The sequence below is a fragment of the Sitodiplosis mosellana genome, unplaced genomic scaffold (assembly GCF_009176505.1).
Source record: "Sitodiplosis mosellana isolate CC-2019 unplaced genomic scaffold, AAFC_SMos_1.0 Smas_scaffold_5948, whole genome shotgun sequence".
Taxonomy (NCBI): domain Eukaryota; kingdom Metazoa; phylum Arthropoda; class Insecta; order Diptera; family Cecidomyiidae; genus Sitodiplosis; species Sitodiplosis mosellana.
This window is the reverse complement of record NW_022601190.1, coordinates 31,886-55,679: the sequence shown is the minus strand read 5'-3', so window position 1 is coordinate 55,679 and position 23,794 is coordinate 31,886. Positions and strand designations below refer to the sequence as shown.

The window sequence follows — 23,794 nt, the reverse complement described above, 5'->3', positions numbered from 1 at the left end:
TTAAACAAAGTAGTTCAATGAAATCACACAGTAGCCATTCAACGCAAAAGTTTGGTGATAAATAGATTTTTTGCATCACACTCGGCTATGAACATACTTCTTCATACAAATCGTTTAGACTTCACTCGTACTGCAGCACTTATGACTTTCTTGCCTACCATGGGAGGTATTTTTGGAGGACCGATTTTGGAGGTCACTCTACTCCTATGAAATCATAGAATGTTGTCTTATTTGCAGATTCTTCTCATTTTGTGGCTGGGAGATCTGTTTTACTGAGGATAACATTTGAAATCATATTGTATTTCGAATGATCAACAATTGCCATTCACTTAAAAAAGCCATTTTGTATTTTAGGCCACAGAGAGAAATAGAATTCGAAATAGTTTTATTGTATGATAGTTGATTATCATATTCCGTCTGTTCCATTGTAGAATCCATTCCCAATAATTTATTCTTATGACTTCGTGTTCAACCAGTTCGTTTAGCTCACAAGCACACACTTTCACAAAAGTAATTAGTCTCTTCTGCATGCGCTATAATCGGCTTAGTTTTGCATGTGTTGCTTTGTCTTTGCTCATTATATACTCAACAAGTGACAGATTGTTTTGAAAGTCGGTGCATAAATACATACGCACGCATAATACCTAATTGCTTTTTCGCTTTGCAGCAATACAATTTGCCATAACATCCGAACATCTCATTGGTCCTTCGGCGTTTGTGTGAACAACAACTGTTATTCTTTGAGAGAAAAACAATTTTGCGACAATATTCATATTCATCTTCAAATACTAAAAAAATTACTCAAAAACCAAGAACTTCATCTCAATTTTTGATTCATTTTGTTCACAATTCATGAAATGGCTGGTGTGTTGAAGAATACCGCTGCTTCCGAAGCGTGTGAAAAACTATACCTCAACGAAGAATTTGCTGATGTTCATTTTGTGTTCAACGTCGATGATGAGGGTGAAAAGGTTCCGGCAAACAAAGCCATTTTAGCGGCTCTCAGCCCAGTATTCAAAGCGATGTTCTTTGGGTCGTTGAAAGAGGGAAACGAAGTTCCAATTAAAGATGCAGATGCCGACGCATTCAAGGAGTTTCTGCAATTTTTCTGCCTAGGAGGGGTGAGTCTGACCATGGAAAATATCGAGACCGTCGTTCGTTTGGCTGACAAGTACGATGTCCTCGAACATGTTAATGCGTGTGCCGTGTTTCTCAAACGTGAACTAACACTGGATAACAGGTTCTGGGTTTATCAATTGGCACTGGCTCTCAAAAATGAAGAACTGATCAAGTTCTGCGAGGGCAAAATCATCAATTCGCCGAAGGGTGTTTTCGCCACCGACGCATTTAAACGCTGTGACAAAAGTACTCTGAAGCGAATGCTGGAGCTGGATTTAGTTTGCACAGAAGCCGATGTATTCTATGCATGTCTGGTGTGGGCCAAACACGCATGCGAACAAGACGATTTGGATGCAACGTAAGCGGTGAATTTGAGAACTCAACTCGGCGATTGTTTGAAGTTAATTCGATTTGGCTCAATGACAAACGATGACTTTTGCAAATGTTACGTGTTACATAAAGGTTTATTCACCTCGGTCGAGTTCGAAGATATTATGCATCGTTAACAATGAAGGAATATAAACCGAAAATATTCAATCGAGTTCCAAGACTCGGGGTCTTCATATGGGATGCGAATAATATTTTGCGATGTCAGCGGGAATCTAAAACGTTTCCGCACAAGGATATGCAAACTCAAGAAGTAACTACGTTTTCATCGAATAATCACGTACTATTGGGAGAAATTCACACTGCATGCACATACACTGCATTCACATCTATCAATGAAATAGTCGGAACTGAGGTCAAAGTAACTATCACCGAACGCGAGAACCTTACATTCCAATCAACTGTGTTGCCAAAAGTTCTTCATGAAAATACGTCTATAACGTGGTTTGGAATTTTTAAGAATCAGCTGAAGGTAACGTTGTCACAGCCAATTTTGATTAAGCCACAAAGAATGTATGAAGTTTGTTTGGGAGTTCGATCATCCGATGGATCTTACTACCACTCAGATTGTCAGCCAATGGTGGAAATGAAAGACGGGACTAAAATTCAGTTTCATCGAAATCCATCTCTGGACTACGATAATCTAACGAATGGATGGATTTGTAAATTGATCTTCAACAAAATTTAAATTTGCAATAAGAATATATGAAGAAGAACAATTGAATAATAAATAAACGTGACATGAGATGGAAACATTCTCAGTGGTCGTTAACAGTAAAGTCAATCGACATTGAAAAATAATGATTTTTTATTTGTTTCTTTTCTTGCTTTATTTATAACCGATTTGTCAGCTAAAGTTTTTTACTCGGCTTTTTGAAGAATTTTAATGCATTTTTGATTTACTTTCCTTCAGGAGAGGGCGAAAAAGAATCAAATGTTACGCATTTGATTTGATTTCCAACATCAAGAATGAAAATATTCGACTCCGAAAAGTCAAGGGATATTTTATTGGTGCACACTACACACAATGTTTTAACACTATCCTTTCTTTTCTTTGTAAATCATTCGAATATTATTGTGTCTTTGGTTTATCTTCTGTCATGACTGTAAAATATGAATTCAGATTTGTTTGTCGAACGATTCTACGATTTCAGCTCAATACACGGTCAAAATGTATATGCACCAAAAGGTTGTTGAAGCTAAAAATTGCATGCACTAAATAAGGCCTCGCTGATGAAAATCTTGGACGAAAACTCACGATGAATGTAATTTATCTTCCTGCTCATTTTTAAAGTCTGACCAAAGTGAACCAATTGAGACGTTTATAATGAAATCATTGTCGAATTATTTGCAAAAATGGAACCACAATAAATCTATATTTGAATTGTGTTCAATTTATAATATAAAATTAACAAATTTAAGCTTCTGGTTTGCAAGTCCTGCAGCTAGGCTCAAACATGAAAATGTGCTGAAATCGCTTCTTCAAATATATGCTGTTCACACATCGCATGCTACGAACCAAAGATGCAATCAAACCATATAACCATAAAGTCATTTACAAGAAATATTGGTTCTTTTTTTTGCATCACCGACGAAGAAATGGATGAAAAAATGGCTGTTAATGTGTTTGAACAAGGTCAACAGCAAATACACAACGCACTAATATTCTGGCCACCAAACACAAGACCCATCTCACATGCTTTCTTTATTTCGACGTGATAATTTTATGATTCTGGTCGCAAAAAAGAAAGCCAGCAAAAGGAAGTAACGAAGAGAAATGTGGAAAGAAACCCCAAAGGCAGAGATTGTTTCGCGGAATTTCCATATGTATAAATTTTGAACTTTCTTCTGAAAAATAAAAGAACCGGTGACAATGTAGTCCGTTTCAAACAATTCTACATATTCTAAATCGCGGTAGTTTGACGAAAATTACGTTTTTAATCATGGAATTTTAGTAAGTACATATATTTAGTGCTAAAATTGAGACATTATTAGAATCGAATACATGAGCCAAGTAATTTTCAATTGATCAATCGATTGGCTGTAATCATAAATTGAAATTCCTCCCAGAGTTTGCTACTTTTCAGGAAAATTCAGTAGAATGAGCTGTGAATAGTTCAGTTTGTCTCCTTATCACGGTATTCCTTTTGGTTTTCTTCGAGTTTGTTTATTGTTATGTGTTTTTCCTTCCGTCTTCGCTTTGCTGTCAATGGACACTTTGGCTGGATGGGTGCACCTGCTGTGCATTCGAAAGGAATACAAAAAATAAACGTTGACAACTTTATTTGCGAGTGTATGCCTCGTTTCATGTCGTCACTTCGGCTTCATTTTCATCTTCATCGGGATTGAGACGTCCTGCGGGACAACATGGAGAGTTATTCTGTACTCAGCCGGACTGAGCTGGACTGAGCAGAGCATTTAAAGTGAAAATCCGTGGTGAAACAAAACAAAGCCGTAAATAATTGCAAACATCAATTTGTGACGGTAACATTCCTTTGAGTGACCGGTGAGCGTTAGTTTGGTTTCCAGTTGAAGCGATACCAATTTGCGATTGGATAACGTCAGTCGGACGATGGCAGAACAAAAAGTTGCATGCATTTACAATGTACATAGTAGGCGATTTGTTTGTTTTTGCGTAGCTTACTGGTTTTCAAACGGAAATTCACTGTGAAGTTGTGATATGTTCACGCGTTTCGCTTCCCAAAAAGAATGCCAACAAATTGCATTTTTCGATGTGTCACTAATTTCCTTCGAAGCCATACAATTTTAACTTATTTGTAGATTCGTCTCAATTCGCATTTGGGCGATATTAGTGGGAATATCATTTGGAATCCATCCTTGTTCCGTCTTTTTCATTCCGAATGAGCAAAACAATGAGCATATAGGAACAATGTCCCGTCATAAAATTTCGAATTAGTTCTCATGAATTCGTTTTCAGCATGGGTTTCTGGTTCTTTTTTTACTTTTCCACACGACCATGTCGTGTAAGAAAAGTATTGGGATCGCCCCAGATTTTTTGACCCACTAAAAATCAGTTTTTTTTCGATTTTTGAACGCCGAAAATCAAAAAATCTAGTGTTATTTTAGGGTCGTAGGGTATGTGTGTGGTACACTGTACGCTGTAAGCTGTACGAAAAAAATGAGAATAGCGTTCACCCCAGATTTTTTGATCTATAAAAAAGCAGTTTTTTCGATTTTTAAACGCCAATCTTAGAGATAACAAGATGGTTTTCGGCAAAGTTGTAGGACAGCTTCAGTACTACAACTTCGCCATAGACATCAAGTCGTTATCTCTTATCAGTTACGCGGAAACCGCGAAAACCGCGAATTTTTTCTTATCATTTTTTAGCGTAACTGATAAGAGATAACGACTTGGTGTCTGTGGCAAAGTTGTAGTATTCGATCTGCTCTATATTTCTGCCGAAGAAGCAAGTCTCTTACTTCTTATCAGCTTCACTAAAAATGAGGTGGGAAAATTTCGCGATTTACGCTTTTTTCGCGTTTTTTCGCGGAACTGATAAGAGATAAGTAATATTTGTTGCAGCAAAATTATAGCAAGACTCGAGTATTACAACTTTTCCACAGACACTATTTTGTTATCTCTTATCACAGTCCAGATTTCATATGAAGTACATATGGGGCCCTGGAGTCCCCAAAGAACAGAAATAGGTAAAAAGTGTGAAGAACCGTCAAAGTGTTAAGGTTTGATTAAAATATGATGCTTTCCTAATTTCAATCATTGAATCATTGAAATTCACTGCAAATGTAAGTCACAGGTTCGCATTCTATTCAAAATGTCATTCAAATGTGAAGAAAATGTGCTCGATACTCAATTCTTCGTTGTTCAGTTCGTTCATGGTGGAAAAGTGGAAAATTGCACGCAGCCATAACGGTTTTAAATTAATACTCTGAAGGATGGTAGCTAAACGGCGTAATCAAGCGCGATGAATGCCGAGAACTAAGATCCTGACACAATACACATGCGAAAAATAATGAAAATTAATATCACTTGCCTCGAACCATAAGCGAGCATAGAAAATGGAGAAGCAAAAGTAAAACTGAAATGCGTACAGTATCATTAAATCCAGCGAAATGTGCTAAATGCACAATTAAATTCAGACCAGAGCCAAGTAATATCGCTTCGTCGATATTATTACAGCATCGAAGCATGTTTTTATTCATTCTGCACCGTCGCTTCACATTTGCCTTCGTTCCCTTCCCTTACTCCGCTCCGCTCCGCTCAATTTTCGCTCGATCATTGTGTTGGTGAGAAGCGCCGCTCTGTTGCTACAGCGAATTTATATGAGAATAATTTATGCCGAATTGGCTGAAAGAAATAAAAAGAGAGGTATACGCTTCGTTATCACGCCGATGTGAAAATAAGAGCGAGAGAAGGGGTATTATGTGGATGCTATTTTCACGCAACGCAGCCAAGAAATAAATGCGTAGACTGTTGAGTAGAAGTTGTGATTGCGTGCGAGATGATGTCAGTGTGAAACGGTGTGAAAATTGCCAAAAAATGACTGTCATCAAGATGAGCTGATTGCCTCAATGACTACAAATATACAAAATGAACATAACGGAATCGCTTCAATGAAATTTTTTCATTATACCCATGGGAATAAAGCTTCATTTCGAATATATATAAACAGACAAAAAATCCAATATTCAAACTAACAACATTACAAAGGCTGGTTTAGCGGCATAATCGCTTTAGTGAAGCTTAAGTGTCATAACGATCGCTCACACTTATTAAATTATGCACACGGTTAGTTGTGAATATTTTTGGCTTTGTGAATAAAAACATTTTGCCATACGAAATTACTAATCGTTTGACAAAACGTTAATTTTCCCAAAGCAAAAAATTTATCATGTGCCATTTTTTCAGTTTGGTGAAATACCCCTTACCATCCATGTTTAATTAAAGAATATCTACATTGTTTCAAATTAGCATCGGGATTAAGGCTAGCGAGCTTGATGAAATTTATATAAAAAATCTATCAAGAGAAAAAGTAATAAATGAACTCTTTGCCCGCTTTTTGGGGGAACCTATGTACAAAATTTCGTACAGCATGCGTTCCATTCATTCAAAATACAAAAATTACATTGTGTGCATGCGATGATACGCAATTAAATCCAGTTTACATTTTGATTATGCTATAATTTGTGTGCATGATGATCACAGTATGACACACAGTGAAAGTAAATAGAAAGAGCACTTCCACTCTAATCCACCCACCGTCGTCATCGTCGTCGTCGTCGATTGAATAATCAGGCTCTATTACATGGAAACGGACCGAAATAGAGGGATATGATTCAAAACGCTAATCTGTCATCAGCAGAAAAGGGACGAAAACAACGTCGGCACTCTTCTAACTATATGTAGGGCTATAGACGTAAGCGACGTTCTTGCATAGAGAAAATACACTTTTTTGCTACCTTGCGCACGGTCAACGCCCACATTGTACATACATAAGAACATATACACTCATACTCACATGCGTAGCAGCAATAGTACACCGAATATAAGCAGGGAGCATATTCATCGTAAAATAGTATAGATTCTATACTATCTACACTTATTCTATGGAGCATAGATTTTTTTCCCGTTTACTCATATTATAAATATCATTATTTCTTCAACATCAAATTCATAGAACGGATGATAAATCGACTGAAAATGTGTCGTCCATTTCATATTTCGATAAGTAACAATTTATTCTGCACAATAATCCATAAACCATTCTCTCGATACAAGACGATAAGAATTTCCTCTACCCATACATCGAAACATTTCCATTTGTGTATTTGAGGTTATGAGAAATGCCATTATCACTGAAAACCACCACCATTATTGAAGTTCCTTTTCACAATTTCTATACTCCGTACTATTTCATATTGGATAATCGGCATTTACTACAAGTGCTGTGTCCACGCCCACTCATCTGATGCAAGCATATTTAAAGCGATGCTAAGGATTGCTATGCATCAGTCTCAACTTGAGCTTCAACCAAACAGTTTGTCCTTTTAGTTTGTTTTTTCGTTTCTGCGACAAAACTAAAAACGAAATCAACAATATTTTACCTGCTTTTAATTGTGTATACATATTCAAATAGTGTAATCCAAACAGTCAAACGAAATTAAGTGAAACATTTTGTGAAAAAACAAACATTTAAAATGGAAACAAGCAACGAACATATCGATCCATCGGCTCGCCGTTACCGTACCGCATTCACTCGTGAACAGTTGACGCGACTGGAAAAGGAATTTTACAAGGAAAACTATGTATCACGACCACAACGATGTGAGTTGGCCCTTCAACTCGGTCTTCCTGAATCAACCATCAAGGTGTGTATATATTTCGATTTTGTGTATATTTTCTACCTTTCAATAGAGTGAAAATCGATCGAAAATTAAAATTGCGAACTCATTTGATGATTTTGTCAAATTTATTACGCTAATGATTTAGCTTTTGTTCGCAAATATCGATTTTTTCCTACCCTAGTTAACATTCGATTTGAATTGGTAATTTCCAACTTTACTAATGAACGCATTCTTTGTTCAATTCAATAGGTTTGGTTCCAAAACCGACGCATGAAAGACAAACGTCAACGGATTGCCGTTGCTTGGCCATACGCAGCCGTCTATGCTGATCCAAATTTTGCAGCTTCGTTGCTTCAGGCGGCAGCCAATTCAGTCAGCATGCCATACTACGCACCCAACCCAATGATCCCACAAATGCCAGTGATTCCACCGTCACAAATACCGTCGGCTGCAGCAAATCCTTACCCATACGGCTACCGATACTCTCCATACCAGATTCCGCATCGAAATGCAATGAATATTCCAGCTCATTCACATGCATCACCCTTGTTAACACCCCCTAGTGGACCAATTTTCACGAGAGGAAATCTTGTCAATGGCTTGAACACCTCGTTTGGAAGTGATTATTTACAAAGTCCAAGCTCACCAATGTCACCGCTATCACTATCACCTGTGTCAGATACAAATTCACAAGAGACACAACAGCACCATCAAATCATTCATCATAAAAATAACCACAACAACAACAACAACAACAACAATATCGGCGAAACAACGATAATCAAATCAGAGAAGCCAAAATTATTCAAACCATACAAATCAGAGGAATAAAGTCGCGAACATTTCTTCAATTTCAACATTTATCATATTTACATGGTTCCAAATCCCGGTTCTGTAAATAGTGTAGCCTATTGTAAAAATTGTTTTTAAGAAATTAGTTGCTAAGTGTTTTTTTATCAAAATTACAATATATTGGCTCTAATAGAGTTCTTGTTTTAGAGTAACATCGATTTCATTCGAGAAGAAATCGGAAAATCAGTGAATAAATCGAAAATTACACATAAATCGTAACATGTTTGAATCATTTGTTTTTGGTCTCGTTTTTATTTATCTTCGTTTTCAGGAGCATTTTCCGTTTAAAATGCTCTCGCGTCTCTGTTTGTATTCCTTTTGCCGAGTTAGTTTCGCTTCACCATGAATGAATTTTGCGATTTCTGTTTGAACAATATTTTGTCGTTGAATAGCAACAACTGCAAGCATAGTGTTCAGAATAAATTGACACAACAACCACTTGCTAGCAAAAGCTGCATTGCTCAGAATAAAGAAACAAAGAACAATGAACAATGAGCATCTGTGTCAGCATGAATGAAGCAGTTCTTTCTATTTTCTAAGAGTAGATGTTGTGAGAGAACTGAAAAGAGATTGAAAGAAAACTGAAAAGAGGAAATAAACCAAAAGGCTGACATTGACCGCATTTCAACTATTGTACGATTTTAGCCCATTCTTACCCATTGCGAATCCGAATGAATGAATACATATGGACAAGCTAATTTTCATGGTGCAACGGCGTGAGCAGTGGAAACAATGATATAACATAAAATGCTTCCGAATCTACAGTAGAAAAGAGGGTGTCCACAAGACCGCAAATCAATTCATTTATTGATAAACATTGCATTTATTTTCGATATGGTATTACCTATTATGGTAATATCCACTGTGAGCTTTGGAAATACGTCATTTGTATGAGGTTCAAATGACTGGCTTCGTATTGTACACGGGATTTTGAACAGTGACACAGTGGCAAATTGATTATATTATTAAACAGCAAATGATCTTTAATTTCCCAACGATTAGCGTGTGAATTCACTTTGCGGTCTATACCATCGGTATAATACCAATACGACGTGGTTGTTTAAATTGAGCACGAATTATTCATTTTTCTTGAGAACTAATTAGGGATGACGATTAATTTGGCACAGAATTAAGAGCCTGATATTGAGTGGCCCCATAAAATTCGTAGAACTCTGCGGTTTAATTGGACTTTCTTTTAACCTATAAAAAAACGATAGTTGACGTATGTATGCGCTAAAGCCCAATAGATCGATATAAACAAGAAATCAATGATTTTTTTGGAATCAAAACTTTGTTTGTTGAAATGTTTGAAAAACACATGTTTAGACCGTGTGGTAACTACCTGCCAAACAACTACTCAGTGATACTGAGTACTGGCTCACACTAATGAATTAAACGGACGGGCCAAGCATGTGTGTAGTGTTGGAATGTTCAAAACAGGTAGTCGATTGTATAATTGCTTCAATGTATTGGTACATATTATAAACTAGATTATTGATTTTGTTTGTTTTTTTTTTTTGGTTTTTTCCACTATCGGTTCCATTCGCCTTTCTCCGTGTTTTTCTTCGTATTTAAATAGTCGGTTTGGTTTCAGAGTTAACTTAGTTTCTTAATTGCAGTGAATTTGAACGCACGTCAAGTAAAATATTTTTGAATTTTATACATTTTTATAATAGAGATGGACATCAAAGCTAAAATTGCAAAAAATAGTTAGAGTTGCTGCTATAGAAAATAAAGTGTTTGGAACACTTATTCGAGTGAATTAACGATCAGCATTAAATTCTATTTATTTTCTCCATTTTTTTTTGCCAATATGGCTCATTTTAATGCAATGAAAACAAGACGATTTTGGATGGAACATAGAAACTAGCTAATGGTGTCCATTGCTCTATACTTTACTCATTGCACAAAGAATCAGCATATTTGAAGTCATCGGGAATTGTACATCAAATTGCAATTTACAATTGTTCTTATTTCAGATAAACTCCAGAAAAAAAATTCAAAATGGCAAAATCAACAATTGTGATGGTCCTTTTGCTGGGAGTGGTTTGCAGTTCTTTTGCCCAACAACCAATTTCACCCAAATTTACCCCGGCTAACATCGACGCAATTCTAAGTAACGACCGTGTTCTTACCAACTACATCAAATGCTTGTTGGGAGAACAACAATGCACACGTGATGGTCGCAGTATTAAAGGTATTTTGAATGTTTTTTTTTAAATTTAGGATGGAGACAAGGGGTTTAGAGTCGTTTGTTAAACCTTTTCATCTTTTTCAACTTTTAACAAGATGCGTTTTTCAATATCAAGTAATATCAAATCAGTGTATTAATAATACACTGTATTATGCATAGTCTTAATTTTTCTTAGAAACGTTCGAAAAAAAACACTTCTTGTCTTCGAAATTTGTTGAAAATATAAAAGTTGAAAAGACTGGGCTATATTTCTAACAAAAAAAGGAAATTGGAAAAATTAAAAAACGATCAAAAGATGAACAAAGAAATGAAATTTCTCGAAACTCATTTATTAGCGTACACAATTTGAACTGTAAAGAATTAAATCCGAAAAATATAGAGATAAAAGTAATTAAATTGTGTTTTTACTTTTGCAGATCTTTTGCCAGACATCATCCAAAATAATTGTTCAAAGTGCGATAATACGCAACGGATGAACTCCATGAAAGTGATCAATTACGTGCGAACACATAGACCACAGGATTGGCAAAAATTGATCAGAAAATACGATCCACAAGGTTTACACATCCAACAACTTAATTCCGGCAAATTTTAAACATATCAAATAAATTAAAGGGATCTAGTCTTCATCGAAATAATACCCTAAATCGACTGAAAATGTACCTTTAATTTCCTTCTGTTTTCTGTTTTCTGTCACAGCAAAATTAGAAACCCAATAAAATATGTGAAAGAAAACAACAATTTAATTCCAGCATATTTTTTCTATTCCAAAAAAGTTGACAAGTAATCTTCAATTAGAAAATATTTGCTTGAAACAATACAGATATATATCTGTAGTTCGAATGTTACATTGACAAGCAAGTGCTGTTGATGCAGCTCATTGTGTTCTGGTGCGCCATCAATGGCGTTACTAATCAAATGCAAACATGGATATATGTGTAAATAAATTGATAGTTTCTTCATATGGAGGTGCTGTTTTCTGAAGTTATTTTGTATCGTTTGTGGTCTTTTACGCGCATCATATCGCGCTTGCTCAGTCATTTCATTATAAATTGATGAATTTTATTGCAGCTTGAAATCACTCTAAGGCATTCATCTTGTGAAATGTGTTAATAATGATTTATTTCATCTGATCCAACAGACACGAAACGGCGAAACATGAAAGACAGAGTCGGAAGAAAAACCACTGGAACCGCCGAAAATAAAATGAATATTCCACTTTAGTTCTTGTCAATTGATGAGGCGGCGAATGTTTTCTCTCTCTCTCTCTCTCTCTCTCTCTCTCTCTCTCTCTCTCATATTTGTTACTTTTCTAAATCACATATCGTTGTGTGAGTGTTTCCCATACCAATTTCGGCAATTATTGTGGTGTTTTCACATAAAAATGAGTCAATAGACAAGTGTCATATTTACAATTATGACCTTAATATCACTGTATCTGACAGAATAATTGTTTTCGCCTTTGGTTTTGAATGTGAAATGAAGACGATAAGTCGATGACTCAAATACACAATACTTTCAATGATTTTCGTTTGGTTCCAGTTTTTGTTCAACAGCAACGACAACTATTTTGTCGAAATTTGTCTCGTCCATTGTCATTTTTGGGTGGGAAATATTGCATAAACAAGTAATTGGCGCAATAGCAGGTACAGCAGTCGAAGTAATTTACTTTTTTACACTTCAAGTGGCACTTTTTACGTTTTGCAATTTGAAGTTGCTAATTGCCAGTATCAAAGTAAATGGTATTTCATATAAAATCCAAAGCCTACGTAATAAGCACTTTCAAGTGAATTAACGAACAAAATTTATATTATTTTCAAGTCTATCTATCTAATTAAATATAAAATTGAAATTATTCTATCAAATATTAGATTCTTTGTGAATATATAGAAAAAGGCAATGAATGCGATAAAAATATCGAGAAAAAATACAGTGTTTATTATGTTAATTTAAATATATTAGTGAAAAATGAATGAGAACGCGGTTTTAAAACATTTCAGTCAAGAATGCCACCTACGTACGCCGTTTTATTCCTTTCATCTTACAGCTAGTCGTTAATAATAAGAATAAAATGATTGTGTTTGCTTTGATCTCGCCACCAAGTTCGCTCATCTACGCCATCAAATGTCCAAATAAGCACGCCGAGCTGGCACATTTGAAGCAGATAATCTCTCGAGTTTGCTCGTTTGTTTCGACGGCATTTGTATCACCTAAAATACGCGAATCGTTTTATTTTGACTGCGCCATTCTAAACAACATTTGTTCGGCGATCTCTAAATGTCACAACATTTCCGCTTTTATATTTTGAAATCATAACTCATGATTGCGATAGCAATTACGACGTTCCGTATTTTGTTCACTTCAAATACTTCCTTAATCATTGTATTTGATTCTGAGAACAGCACTCAAGTCGATTTTTCTCCATTCCGTCGTAAACGAGTCGATGGCGAACAGAGAAAGAAAAAACCTCTCACCTTTGGACGAAGACGATATGTAAATATAATTATTACCATTCCGAATGACGTCTTTAACACATTGTCTGCCGCTAATCAGTTTAATGAGTAAATTTAAGAGATCACGAATCATGACCGATTAATCGAATACACACCATCAAATCAATCAACGTATGGAATTTTAACTAATTTCGCATTAAATTTATTTCCAACATCAGGCCAAGAACAAAAACACAGCATATATTTCGGTGGGGCTAATTGAATTGCGTCCGTGCTGACGGCAATCCGCGACGCCCGTAATTAGTGGCAAATTAGACCAATTTTGCAATTTGTCGCCTCCGAACATCCGATAAGAAGTAAGTCACCGATTGTTGAGCCAGTTTCAAAGTGATGGCGTCATTTCATGCCGCGATTCGCACACGACTACCCAATCATTTGTCGCTTGTCATTCGCATCGATGAATGAGTAAATTGACGACGTCATCGACGATAACGCAGTGATAGATCATCAGATAGACGATGTACTCTTTGTTTGTTATTCGGATGATCGGTCGGTCAGTCGATGCGCAAACTGATGCTAATGAACGCATATACCACAGAAATATTATCGACATTTAATTATTACTTTCGGAACCCATTGAGTAGCGCTGATGGAATTTCTTTGTCGGACAGTCGATAAATACCAGATGGTAGTGTTGCTTAGGAGCTTTTTCTGCTTCAATCATATAGAATTACTTAGCGGCAAATTAAATGCTTCGCTTATCGCTTACATGCCGGCCTCAAGCTTTGCTTTTGCTGTAATATGCGATTCGTCTGTTTTGTTTTGCATTGAAGCTAATGCTCACTGGAAATCGCCGATACTCAAAAAAAATCGATAGAAACGACCGATTCAAATGTGAAGCTATACACACATATTTTGAATTATTATCGATAATTGGTAAATAATTTGGGTCCCTATTGGGTCACAATATTCCATGATACGTTAGTTGTGTTACGAAACGCTGCTGCTTCCATACATTTATGTACTATAGCGAGCGGAAAGATCTGGCTGGTAACCCGAAAGTATTTCATTAGGTCTTAGGCGAATAATCCCGAATAATTTGTTCGTTTTATGAGCTTGTAATCTTGGCAATTTGCGAACACAAAATAAATAGCGTGTTTAATATCGACGTTGACTTACAACCAACTACCGAACTAACACCAATAAAGAGAAGAAAATGAAATTATCTTATTACACATAGGACCTGTTGGCGCACATAGCGAAATAATTCTGTCTCGCTTCTCTGGTATTAATAAGAACAAACCAATTGCAGCAGTAGAAATGAGCTAAAACGAGGTTCACTATTGCCAAGATTCGAATTTCTATGTGTTTGCTGTACAATTTTAATACGCTATAGACTGTGTTCAGTGTTCACATTTTGCAGCTTACAGGTTTTGCGGCATTCAAATGATGACACAGAATGCAAGTACATATAAAAGTGGATGAGCTTGAAATTTATATGGAAAATTGGAACACTGCGGGGTGGAGTTGTGTTTATTATATAAGCCAAATACAAAAAAAGGAGATCTGACCGACATGAGCGTAAGGAAACAGTCGGCATCCACACAAAACATACACGACTATTTCTTACCAAAGCCATAACATCGTCCAATATACTTTATAAGCATCATAATTGTCGATTATAAAACACATGAATGCCCTGATGATAAAATATCCTCTTAAAATTCGCCACCAATCATAAATTCACTCCAACGTTCATGCTCACATCTACTCTATTTGCTCGCCATCGCTGAATCACTGCTCCGCATTCCACTCAAAATCCCATTCCGGTGTGTGTGTGGGGGTCGATGAAAATCTGGTCCGCATTCACTTGTTCGTCGTTCAATGTTCAACGATTGCTTATTCACGTTCATGTTGGAAAGTTCCACGCAGCCAACTGTTATGGAATTAATAAACTGAAGGGTGGTACGTGGTAGCTAAACGTCGTAATCAAGCGCGATGAATGCTGGGAACCAAGAGCCAAACACATGCAAAATGTAATGAAAATTAATAACCCTCGCCCCGACCCATAAGCGAGCACAGCAAATGGAGAAGGAACACAAAACGGAAAGGCGAATATGCGAACGGAAGCGACTCCGGTAGTATTAAATCCAGTGAAAAGTGCTAAATGCACAATTAAATTCAGACCAGTGCCAAGCGATATGGCCTCGTCTATATATTATTACAGCATCGAAGCATGCTCTCCATTTTCGCCCTCGTTCCCTTCCATTGCTCCGCACTGCTCCATTTCCACTCGATCATTGTCTTGGTAAGAAGCGCTGCTCTGTTGCTACAGCGAATTTATATGAGAATAATTTAGGCCAAATTTGCTGAAGACGAAATGAAAAGAGATTTCGGGATTGAGGAAAGGGGCCTTATGTACACCCGCTTATTTAATTTCTACGCAACGCAAGCAACAAATAAATGCGTGAGTTTATGTACACGGTTGAATAGAAGTTGTGATTGCGTGTGACGATGCCACTGTGGAACGGTGAGAAAATTGCCAAGAAAAGCGACCATCATCAGAATGAGCTGATTGCCACGATAAACACCACATAAAAAATGGACATTATGGAAATAATTTTCTTCGCTAACACATTTGCTGGTGCGTTTATTATTCTCAGAGGAATTCTGGGACATTTTTATTCAACAAATCCATTTCATAAAGGAAAAAGGGGCATCGCCGCAAAAAAAACTGCGCTATTTGTGTGTGTTTCTTTATTCAAAATATTTTCTACATCGTAGTCAGCAGGTTTTCCAATTTGAAAAAGTAAAACATTATCACCGTTGAATAAATCCATTTGAAGAATTGCCACACTGCCATCTTTGAATCACACTCAATCTTCCCTTGCCAACCTTAACCTTGATGGTTAGTATAAGAGTCCCAAACAAGAAAATCCATCCATATACATTACTCACGATTTCTATTTGACTCACATTCCAAAAAAATAACTCAAACGAAACCCCGAACAAGTTGGACAATATTGAAATCGAAACACACGGACACGTTCAAAAATAGTAGTCTCAACGCTGAAATTAAAAGTAGTGCATGCAATAATGTACAAATTGGTTCAATTTAATTTTTGATTACACTATCACTTCGAGATTATGCAAGTAGCAATGAAACGTTATGCCCATGTATATTGTATATCAATTGGTTCAAGTTGTATGAATTCATGTGTGTGAAAAAGTGAAAATGAATCAAAAAAATCGTCTCTCGTATGGAAGTTGAAGACTTGTGGACCACCCACTAGCGATTAATGAATCAGATATTTCCATGTCGAACAGAAAGAGACAATATCTGCTACTGCCGCAGAGAGAGAACCAAATGGAAATGCATTTTGTCCTTATCAGACTAACACACCGACTGCCGCGCGAGTACATACACCGCGACGCAACTCCAAAATCTAAGACGTTATTGGTTGGTTACGTTCCTGTGTGAGTAAGTATGACGCAGTAATACACGAATACATCCATGGGTAGGAAAATATAGCGCACAAGAATACGTAGCGAAGAAAATCCTTTTATCCAGTTAGCTCATAATAAAATTGGCAGTATGTTTCTGAAAGTGGAACTCATATTCGCATTAGATTCTTCTGTTTCAAATACAAAATTATAGATTGGCAAACGAAATGATTGGATAATTGGATTTTTTTGATTGGAAATAAACCTCATTTATGTTGGTGAATTCGAAATGTTCTTTTGAAATGCCAATTAGATACGAAATTTAAAATGATAAGAAATGCTATGATTACTCGAAACCACTACTATTATTGATACGCTTACAGTTGCTCATTTCTCTCATTTTCCTCGCAGCATTGTCGACGATGCATGTAACATGATATTGTCGCTTACTGTGTGTATATATGAGTAGCGGTTCACGCCCATTTCACATTTCAACTTATTTAAACCGATGCCATAAGTGTGAATGCATCATTTTCAATTTGGTCTTCGTTGACATACGTTTGTATTGGTTGGGTTTTGGCATAATTTTACTATTAAACAGCAATTTGTTTCGTTTTATTTGTACACACCGTATTATTGTTTTTTTTAATAAGTGACAATTGAAGAGATGTCAAAGAAATTCGTGTAAATAAATTTTGTGAAACGAAAATTGTTTAATTGAAAAGTTAAAAATGGATACACTCACCGAACATGTTGATCCGTCGGTTCGCCGTAATCGTACTTCGTTCACTCGCGAACAATTGTCGCGGCTGGAAAAGGAATTTTATAGAGAAAATTATGTGTCACGACCCCGTCGCTGTGAATTGGCTGTACAGCTCGGTATTCCGGAATTAACCATCAAGGTGCGCGCGATAGTTTTAACGTTTAGTTATGGTTGATTCAGAGAAAATCGAATCCGAAACAGTTCCAGAGCAGTTTCTCTTATTATGAATAAGGTCTAGTTGAGAGCTAAAAGCAGTTGATTGATAATTTTTTAATAATGTTGTTCAGTACTAGACATTAGAGAGTCTAATGGATATAGTTTAATATTTAGTAATCAATTTAACGATAAACAGGATTAAATCATTCACAAAAGTTGCTCGATTAATAATTTATATTATCTTCAGTGTCGCGGGAATATTGATTTGTCGCAATAATTCCTTAAATCTTGGTTAAATGTGGTTATTGCAAAGTCTCATTGACTTGTGAAACGTGAACCAGATAATTTTCAGTAAATATCAAAAGCCAATGACCAAAACTCGTTTATTTTTGTCTAAATCCATAGATTTGGTTCCAAAATCGTCGCATGAAAGACAAACGCCAACGGATTGCTGTTGCTTGGCCATACGCAGCCGTCTATGCTGATCCAAATTTTGCAGCCTCCTTGCTTCAGGCAGCGGCCAATTCAGTTGGAATGCCATATTACGCGCCGAATCCGATGATTCCACAAATGCCTGTGATCACACCATCTCAGATTTCATCAGCCACTGGAAATCCCTACACATACGGCTATCGATATTCTCCATATCAGATTCTGCATCGCAGCCCATCAAATAATCCACACTCGTCACCCATGTCAACACAATCGAATCGACAAATACCCATGAAAGATGATCTTAGAAATGACTCACTTTGTAGTATAAGTCTGCAACTCTCCTCTTCATCTCTTTCACCTGTGTCTGAATCGGATAAGGTAAGGGTTTTTTATTATTCTTGCATTTTTCTTTTATTAGAGATATAAATTTTGAAATAGGTTTTGATAAAGAAAAAATGATCAAACGGTTTCGATAGTAAATTTCTCACTTTTTACTCTTTGTTTCAGTTGTTTTCATTGTCAAATTCAAACGCGTCGCTCATAAAACATCATAAAATTAGTCATCAAAGTAGTGTCAACCAGATTGATGTCTCGACAATACTTAAATCGGACAAACCGAAATTGTTCAAACCGTATAAATCGGAAGTGTGAAAAGTGATCTGATTCTGTACTGAAACCTTGATCTCTGAACTGTTTACATTTTTGTAAATGTTTTAAGCATTAGTTTCATAAGTTGATTGAGAAACTCATTGAGTTCAGAAAAATTACGTCATAGCGATTAAATAAAAGAAAATTGGAATTAATTGACACCCATAGAATGAAAGAATAACTTATGAGCTCTTTATCTATAACTAACCATGAGACGGAAAAAAACTTAAAGCAAAAAGAGAAAAATAAAGTTGCAAGCAAAAGTGAAACAACTCAGCATTGTGGGGAAAAGACGTTTTTTTGCCTTTTTCTCGCTCCTGGATAGAGATAGCGATTAGGTATCTTCGGCTCATTTGTGGTTCTTTTTATTTTCTACAATAATGCCAAAAACACCTAATCGTTATCTATTTCCAGGAGTGAGAAAAATGCAAAAAACGTCTTTTCCGCTCAATGTGTCACTTTTACATGGTGTTAGTTATAGATAGAGAGCTCATAAGTTGTTCTTTCATTCTATGGGTGTCAATTGAATTTATTTCTTAATAAAATAATATTAAACTATTTAAAATGTGTAAATGGCGTTTAATAATAATATTCACCCAAATAAAAAAAAACGATTGTTCTTCACACGTTGAAATGCTTGTGTTTAATTTCATGATACAATAACATGAGACTCATTTCAATTAAAGATATCGATAAAAAAATACGTATACGCTAGTATCGTATTTTAAAGTCTTTAGTTCAGCAGAAACAATTTAAAACGGAATTGGTCATTAATTTTACCATAGAACGCCTAACTTTTTCTCTCAAGGTTGAATACAATACACACATACGTTCATTATTTCGATGTTGTTTGAAGAATAGCAAAATTAAATCATGTATACGAGGTAAGAAAATGGCAATGTTACCATATGACTGTATATTCAGTGTGTTGTACAGGATCAAATCGTCATTCGTTTTACATTTTTTCTACACAATGACACGGCTCATCGACAAAACCATTTGCGACCATTGCATTCATATATTATTGTATAGACATTTGATGGATATCGAATGACATTTGCGGAAAATACAAGCATAACAGATCATCAATCGCGCCTGCCATGATATTCCTAATATGAATTTAATGTGACTCCTAATTTCAATATCAATATTTTATCGTGTTTTGGTAAAAGGTAAGTAAAAACAAGCAATCTGATATGATTTAGCCATTCTAAATTTTTTCCTTCTACTAGATGAATCGACAGAATGAGTACAGTATATAATATGATGGAGGGGAAGGCGTGAAATCTTCAACGGTTTGATAGAAACACAGTAGCGTTGTTCGCTGTCTCATATATACCGCAAGTGTGTTGTTCAATCCATGCATTGGTTCACGCCCATTTCGTTGTTACCATCTCCACTTGGCTGAAATGCTATATGCTAGAACAGCATTCAGTTGTGGTTTCATCTTCAAAGGGAAAGCTTGTTCAAATATTGAGAAAATCAATTAAAACGTGTACTCTTTCGGCAAATTTTGATTTTGATTGTTAACTCACTGGATTTGGGACCATAAAACATTTAGACATTATTGGGAGTTATATTGGGACAACGTGCGAAAAAAGTGAATATTGTTTTGATTCGTGACAAAGTAGTGAATTTTGATAGAAAGTGATTTTGACAAGTGCAACAATGGATACAAACAATGAACATGTTGATCCGTCGGTTCGTCGATATCGGACGGCATTCACACGTGAGCAATTGGCTCGATTGGAAAAGGAATTCTATAAGGAAAATTATGTGTCACGACCGCGTCGCTGTGAATTGGCCATTCAACTTGGTCTTCCTGAGTCAACCATCAAGGTGTGTGTGCGTGTGTGTTTTTCTGTCAGTCTTTTGTGATTTTCGATCATTTATTATCATTGGCGTAATAAAAATCAAATTCAGCCGTGAATCATAGCGCAAAATCATTTGATATTCACCGCCGGTTCAATGAAACGTTGTATTTTATTTTATTCGGTATTAATCACTCAATCAAAAGCCCCAAATCGAACAAATGAATGAATCTCGCGGAAGATGAAAAGACTCATGCTAAAACGCTTCAAATTTCACACTATTACCAGAAGAAGAAGAAGAAACAACACCATCAGTTCATAAATGTTTTAATTGAAGGCGATTCCATAGCGTTGGTCGCGCTCAGACCAACCCAAAACCCATCATCCGTAGATGGATGATGAATTCGATCATAAAAATTCTTGTGTTTTTTTTCTCTTGCTTCTTTTTCATCGAAACTCATATTTTCGATTGTAAATTGCGTTGCGGGTGAAATGCTTTGGCGGCACATATTTCTTTATCTGCTAATTTCTCTATTATTCACTATTCTTCTTTTTTCAAAACGAATGATGAGTTTTGGCTACCGAAAATCCATCGCTCATTTACCTCACGCAATAAAATTCTAATAAAAAAATTAACTCGATTGTTGCTGTGTATTGGTATTCTCTCGACGTATTCTGTTTATTTATTCGGGTTATTATCAATTTTTTTTAAGGTTTTCGGACATTTTTAGCTTTGATTTCCTTATGGGAGCTTCGTGTAGCTGACTGACTTATGCTAAATGATTGAATGATTTCGATGTGAATGAAACGAATGTGAGAAAATAATTTGGATGCCAGTCGATCTCTTCACCCGCTTTTATTAGTGAATTTTTATCACTCATGTGCTAAGTGGCCAATCTGATGCTTTTAAATGTGCGTGTAGTGGATGTAGTGCCATTAATATGCTCACATGTATATTACCGAATGATTTTCTTTCGTCTGTTTTAATTCAGTCTCAAAGACGAAAATCGAATTGTTAATAAAGCAAAGCAGCGTAAAATATTATCGATAATTAAAAAAAAAGAATATAACGATTTGATTATTATCATTATTAGCATAAGTCAGCAGTGACCATTACCTTTTCTTGTGCGTCGCTCTCTGTGTATATACTTTCTGTTGTTTACTCTCTCTTTCCTCCTCTCTCTTTCTTTCTCTTTCTCTCTTTGGATGATTTCGCGGTTACATAAAGCGAAACATTGCTCGAGATCAAAATGAAGTGTTTACTTTTCCCATCATTTGTTTGTTTGTTTACTTTTCGAAACAAACGATTTTCCACCAAATGCTCAATTTAAATTCCTTAAATATTTACTTGTTTGTCTTTTGGATTTGTTAGACTAACCGAACCATCTGAACTAATTTATTTTGACTACCGTTCAAAGAAGTTTCGGAATTTCGGTTCTTCAAAACAATGGCTTTAAGGCATTTTAAAATTGCTATGTCTCTTTGTGTGTGTGTTTTTTGTTTTTGTTTTCAATGATTCATTTTACTCTACTTGTTACTGGAGCAACATTATCCCCGGCATAGAAGAAAATCGACTCTCAATTTAATTTAATATCTATCAAAATCATTGTTTTTATTTCAAATCTTTCAAAACCTTAAATGCATTAAATGAACCTATTTTCTCGTAGGTCTGGTTCCAAAATCGGCGCATGAAAGACAAGCGCCAGCGGATTGCTGTTGCTTGGCCATACGCAGCCGTTTATGCCGATCCAAATTTTGCAGCGTCGTTGCTTCAAGCGGCGGCCAATTCAGTTGGAATGCCATACTACGCACCAAACCCAATGATCCCACAAATGCCTGTGATCACGCCATCCCAGATTCAATCAGCCACTGGAAATCCCTACACATACGGCTATCGATACGCTCCATATCAGATTCCGCATCGAAACCCAACCAGCATTCCGGCACATTCGCACTCCTCACCTTTATCAACGTCTCCGAGTGGAACAATTATTACGCGAAATGACATTGGAACAGGCCTAAATAACTCATTCGGCAGCAGTAGCGATTACTTGCGAAGCCCTAGTTCACCGATGTCACCACTCTCACTTTCACCTGTATCAGAATCAGAAAAGGTATTTTAACCCGAATTCATTTTCAATTTTTGGTTTTCCCAAATTCATTTTCAGAAGGTTGGATTCAATATTTTTTCTGGAATTTTACGATTGAAAATGTAAATGATTAATGTGCAAGTGTTTTCTCTTTCATTTTCAGTTCGCACCAATACCATATCATTCAAATTCACAGTCAAGTACACCGCATCAAATCACAAACCATAACAACAACAATATTGGTGAAACGACGATTCTTAAGTCAGAGAAGCCCAAATTGTTTAAGCCATATAAATCCGAGTAATTTTACTGCACCGAATTAGATTTTAAATTGAAATAATTTCTATTTTGTCTGCCATACATCTTCGTATCATAGTTTAAATTTTTAGTTCTGTAAATAGTTAATGCATAAGCTGATAAGTCAAATCGAATGTTCTAAGAAGATATATCCTGTAAGGCAACGAAACAAATTGTTGAAAATTAAACGCCAATTATTTATATGTGATCGATACAGTTGAAGTTGATTTGACGTTGTTTTCTTTTATCTCATTTCGAATTAGACTGATGCAGTGTTCAACATATGTTTTCAGTGGCAATAATACTAAACCAGAAGTTATTTGTTTTATCGTATTATCTTCACTTCCTTCCATTCGAGTCGATTTTTTTCAGACACTTTGAAACATCCCGCTGAGTCTCTTTGAAAAATGTTCGCCCATTAAAATCCGGTAGCAATTTGTTGCGACCGTTTCAATGTCGAATTTTGATTTATTTCTGGTGGGTTTTCTTTTATAAGGTCATCCGCAAATAGTTTCCACTTTGATTTTACTCTATGAATTGAAAAGGGTAGCAGTACTCGTGGACATCCGCTCAAGTTTTCACTTATATAACAGACATTTGGTTCCCGTTCACACTGACATAGAAATAAACGAAGAACAAGATTAGACGACGGATAAATCTTATTCAAAGCCATGGAAACAAAGAGAAACAGAAAAGACTGCTTCTGGTTAGTTTTGCTCAAAGCGTTGAATGTTTTTGAAGTGATATATTGATATGATGACTTTTACAAATATTCAAGGCATCTTATTTGGGAATTTTGCAATTCTGTTTGGAAAATCATT

At 36.0% G+C, this 23,794-nt stretch overlaps 5 protein-coding genes across 5 annotated transcripts; all 5 read left to right on the top strand.

Moving 5' to 3' along the window:
* Nucleotides 1-857: 857 nt before the first annotated feature.
* LOC129573112 (BTB/POZ domain-containing protein 6-B-like) lies at nucleotides 858-1,481 on the top strand. The gene has a single exon (XM_055453341.1). It carries the CDS (start codon nucleotides 858-860, stop codon nucleotides 1,479-1,481), a length of 624 nt encoding a protein of 207 aa, XP_055309316.1.
* A 6,175-nt stretch (nucleotides 1,482-7,656) lies between these two features.
* Nucleotides 7,657-8,807, top strand: LOC129573130 (segmentation protein even-skipped-like). Its single transcript, XM_055453400.1, has 2 exons — nucleotides 7,657-7,854; nucleotides 8,080-8,807. Exons 1-2 carry the CDS (start codon nucleotides 7,684-7,686, stop codon nucleotides 8,659-8,661), a joined length of 753 nt encoding a protein of 250 aa, XP_055309375.1. The 5' UTR covers nucleotides 7,657-7,683; the 3' UTR covers nucleotides 8,662-8,807.
* A 1,487-nt stretch (nucleotides 8,808-10,294) lies between these two features.
* Nucleotides 10,295-11,616, top strand: LOC129573132 (ejaculatory bulb-specific protein 3-like). Its single transcript, XM_055453401.1, has 3 exons — nucleotides 10,295-10,321; nucleotides 10,662-10,879; nucleotides 11,293-11,616. The coding sequence occupies exons 2-3, from the start codon at nucleotides 10,687-10,689 to the stop codon at nucleotides 11,469-11,471; spliced, it is 372 nt and encodes a 123-aa protein (XP_055309376.1). The 5' UTR covers nucleotides 10,295-10,321; nucleotides 10,662-10,686; the 3' UTR covers nucleotides 11,472-11,616.
* Nucleotides 11,617-17,338: 5,722 nt separating this feature from the next.
* LOC129573116 (segmentation protein even-skipped-like) lies at nucleotides 17,339-19,221 on the top strand. Its single transcript, XM_055453344.1, has 3 exons — nucleotides 17,339-17,675; nucleotides 18,098-18,505; nucleotides 18,635-19,221. The coding sequence occupies exons 1-3, from the start codon at nucleotides 17,505-17,507 to the stop codon at nucleotides 18,776-18,778; spliced, it is 723 nt and encodes a 240-aa protein (XP_055309319.1). The 5' UTR covers nucleotides 17,339-17,504; the 3' UTR covers nucleotides 18,779-19,221.
* Nucleotides 19,222-20,233: 1,012 nt separating this feature from the next.
* Nucleotides 20,234-23,154, top strand: LOC129573119 (segmentation protein even-skipped-like). Its single transcript, XM_055453350.1, has 3 exons — nucleotides 20,234-20,614; nucleotides 22,254-22,700; nucleotides 22,840-23,154. The coding sequence occupies exons 1-3, from the start codon at nucleotides 20,444-20,446 to the stop codon at nucleotides 22,978-22,980; spliced, it is 759 nt and encodes a 252-aa protein (XP_055309325.1). The 5' UTR covers nucleotides 20,234-20,443; the 3' UTR covers nucleotides 22,981-23,154.
* The last annotated feature ends 640 nt before the right edge of the window (nucleotides 23,155-23,794 follow it).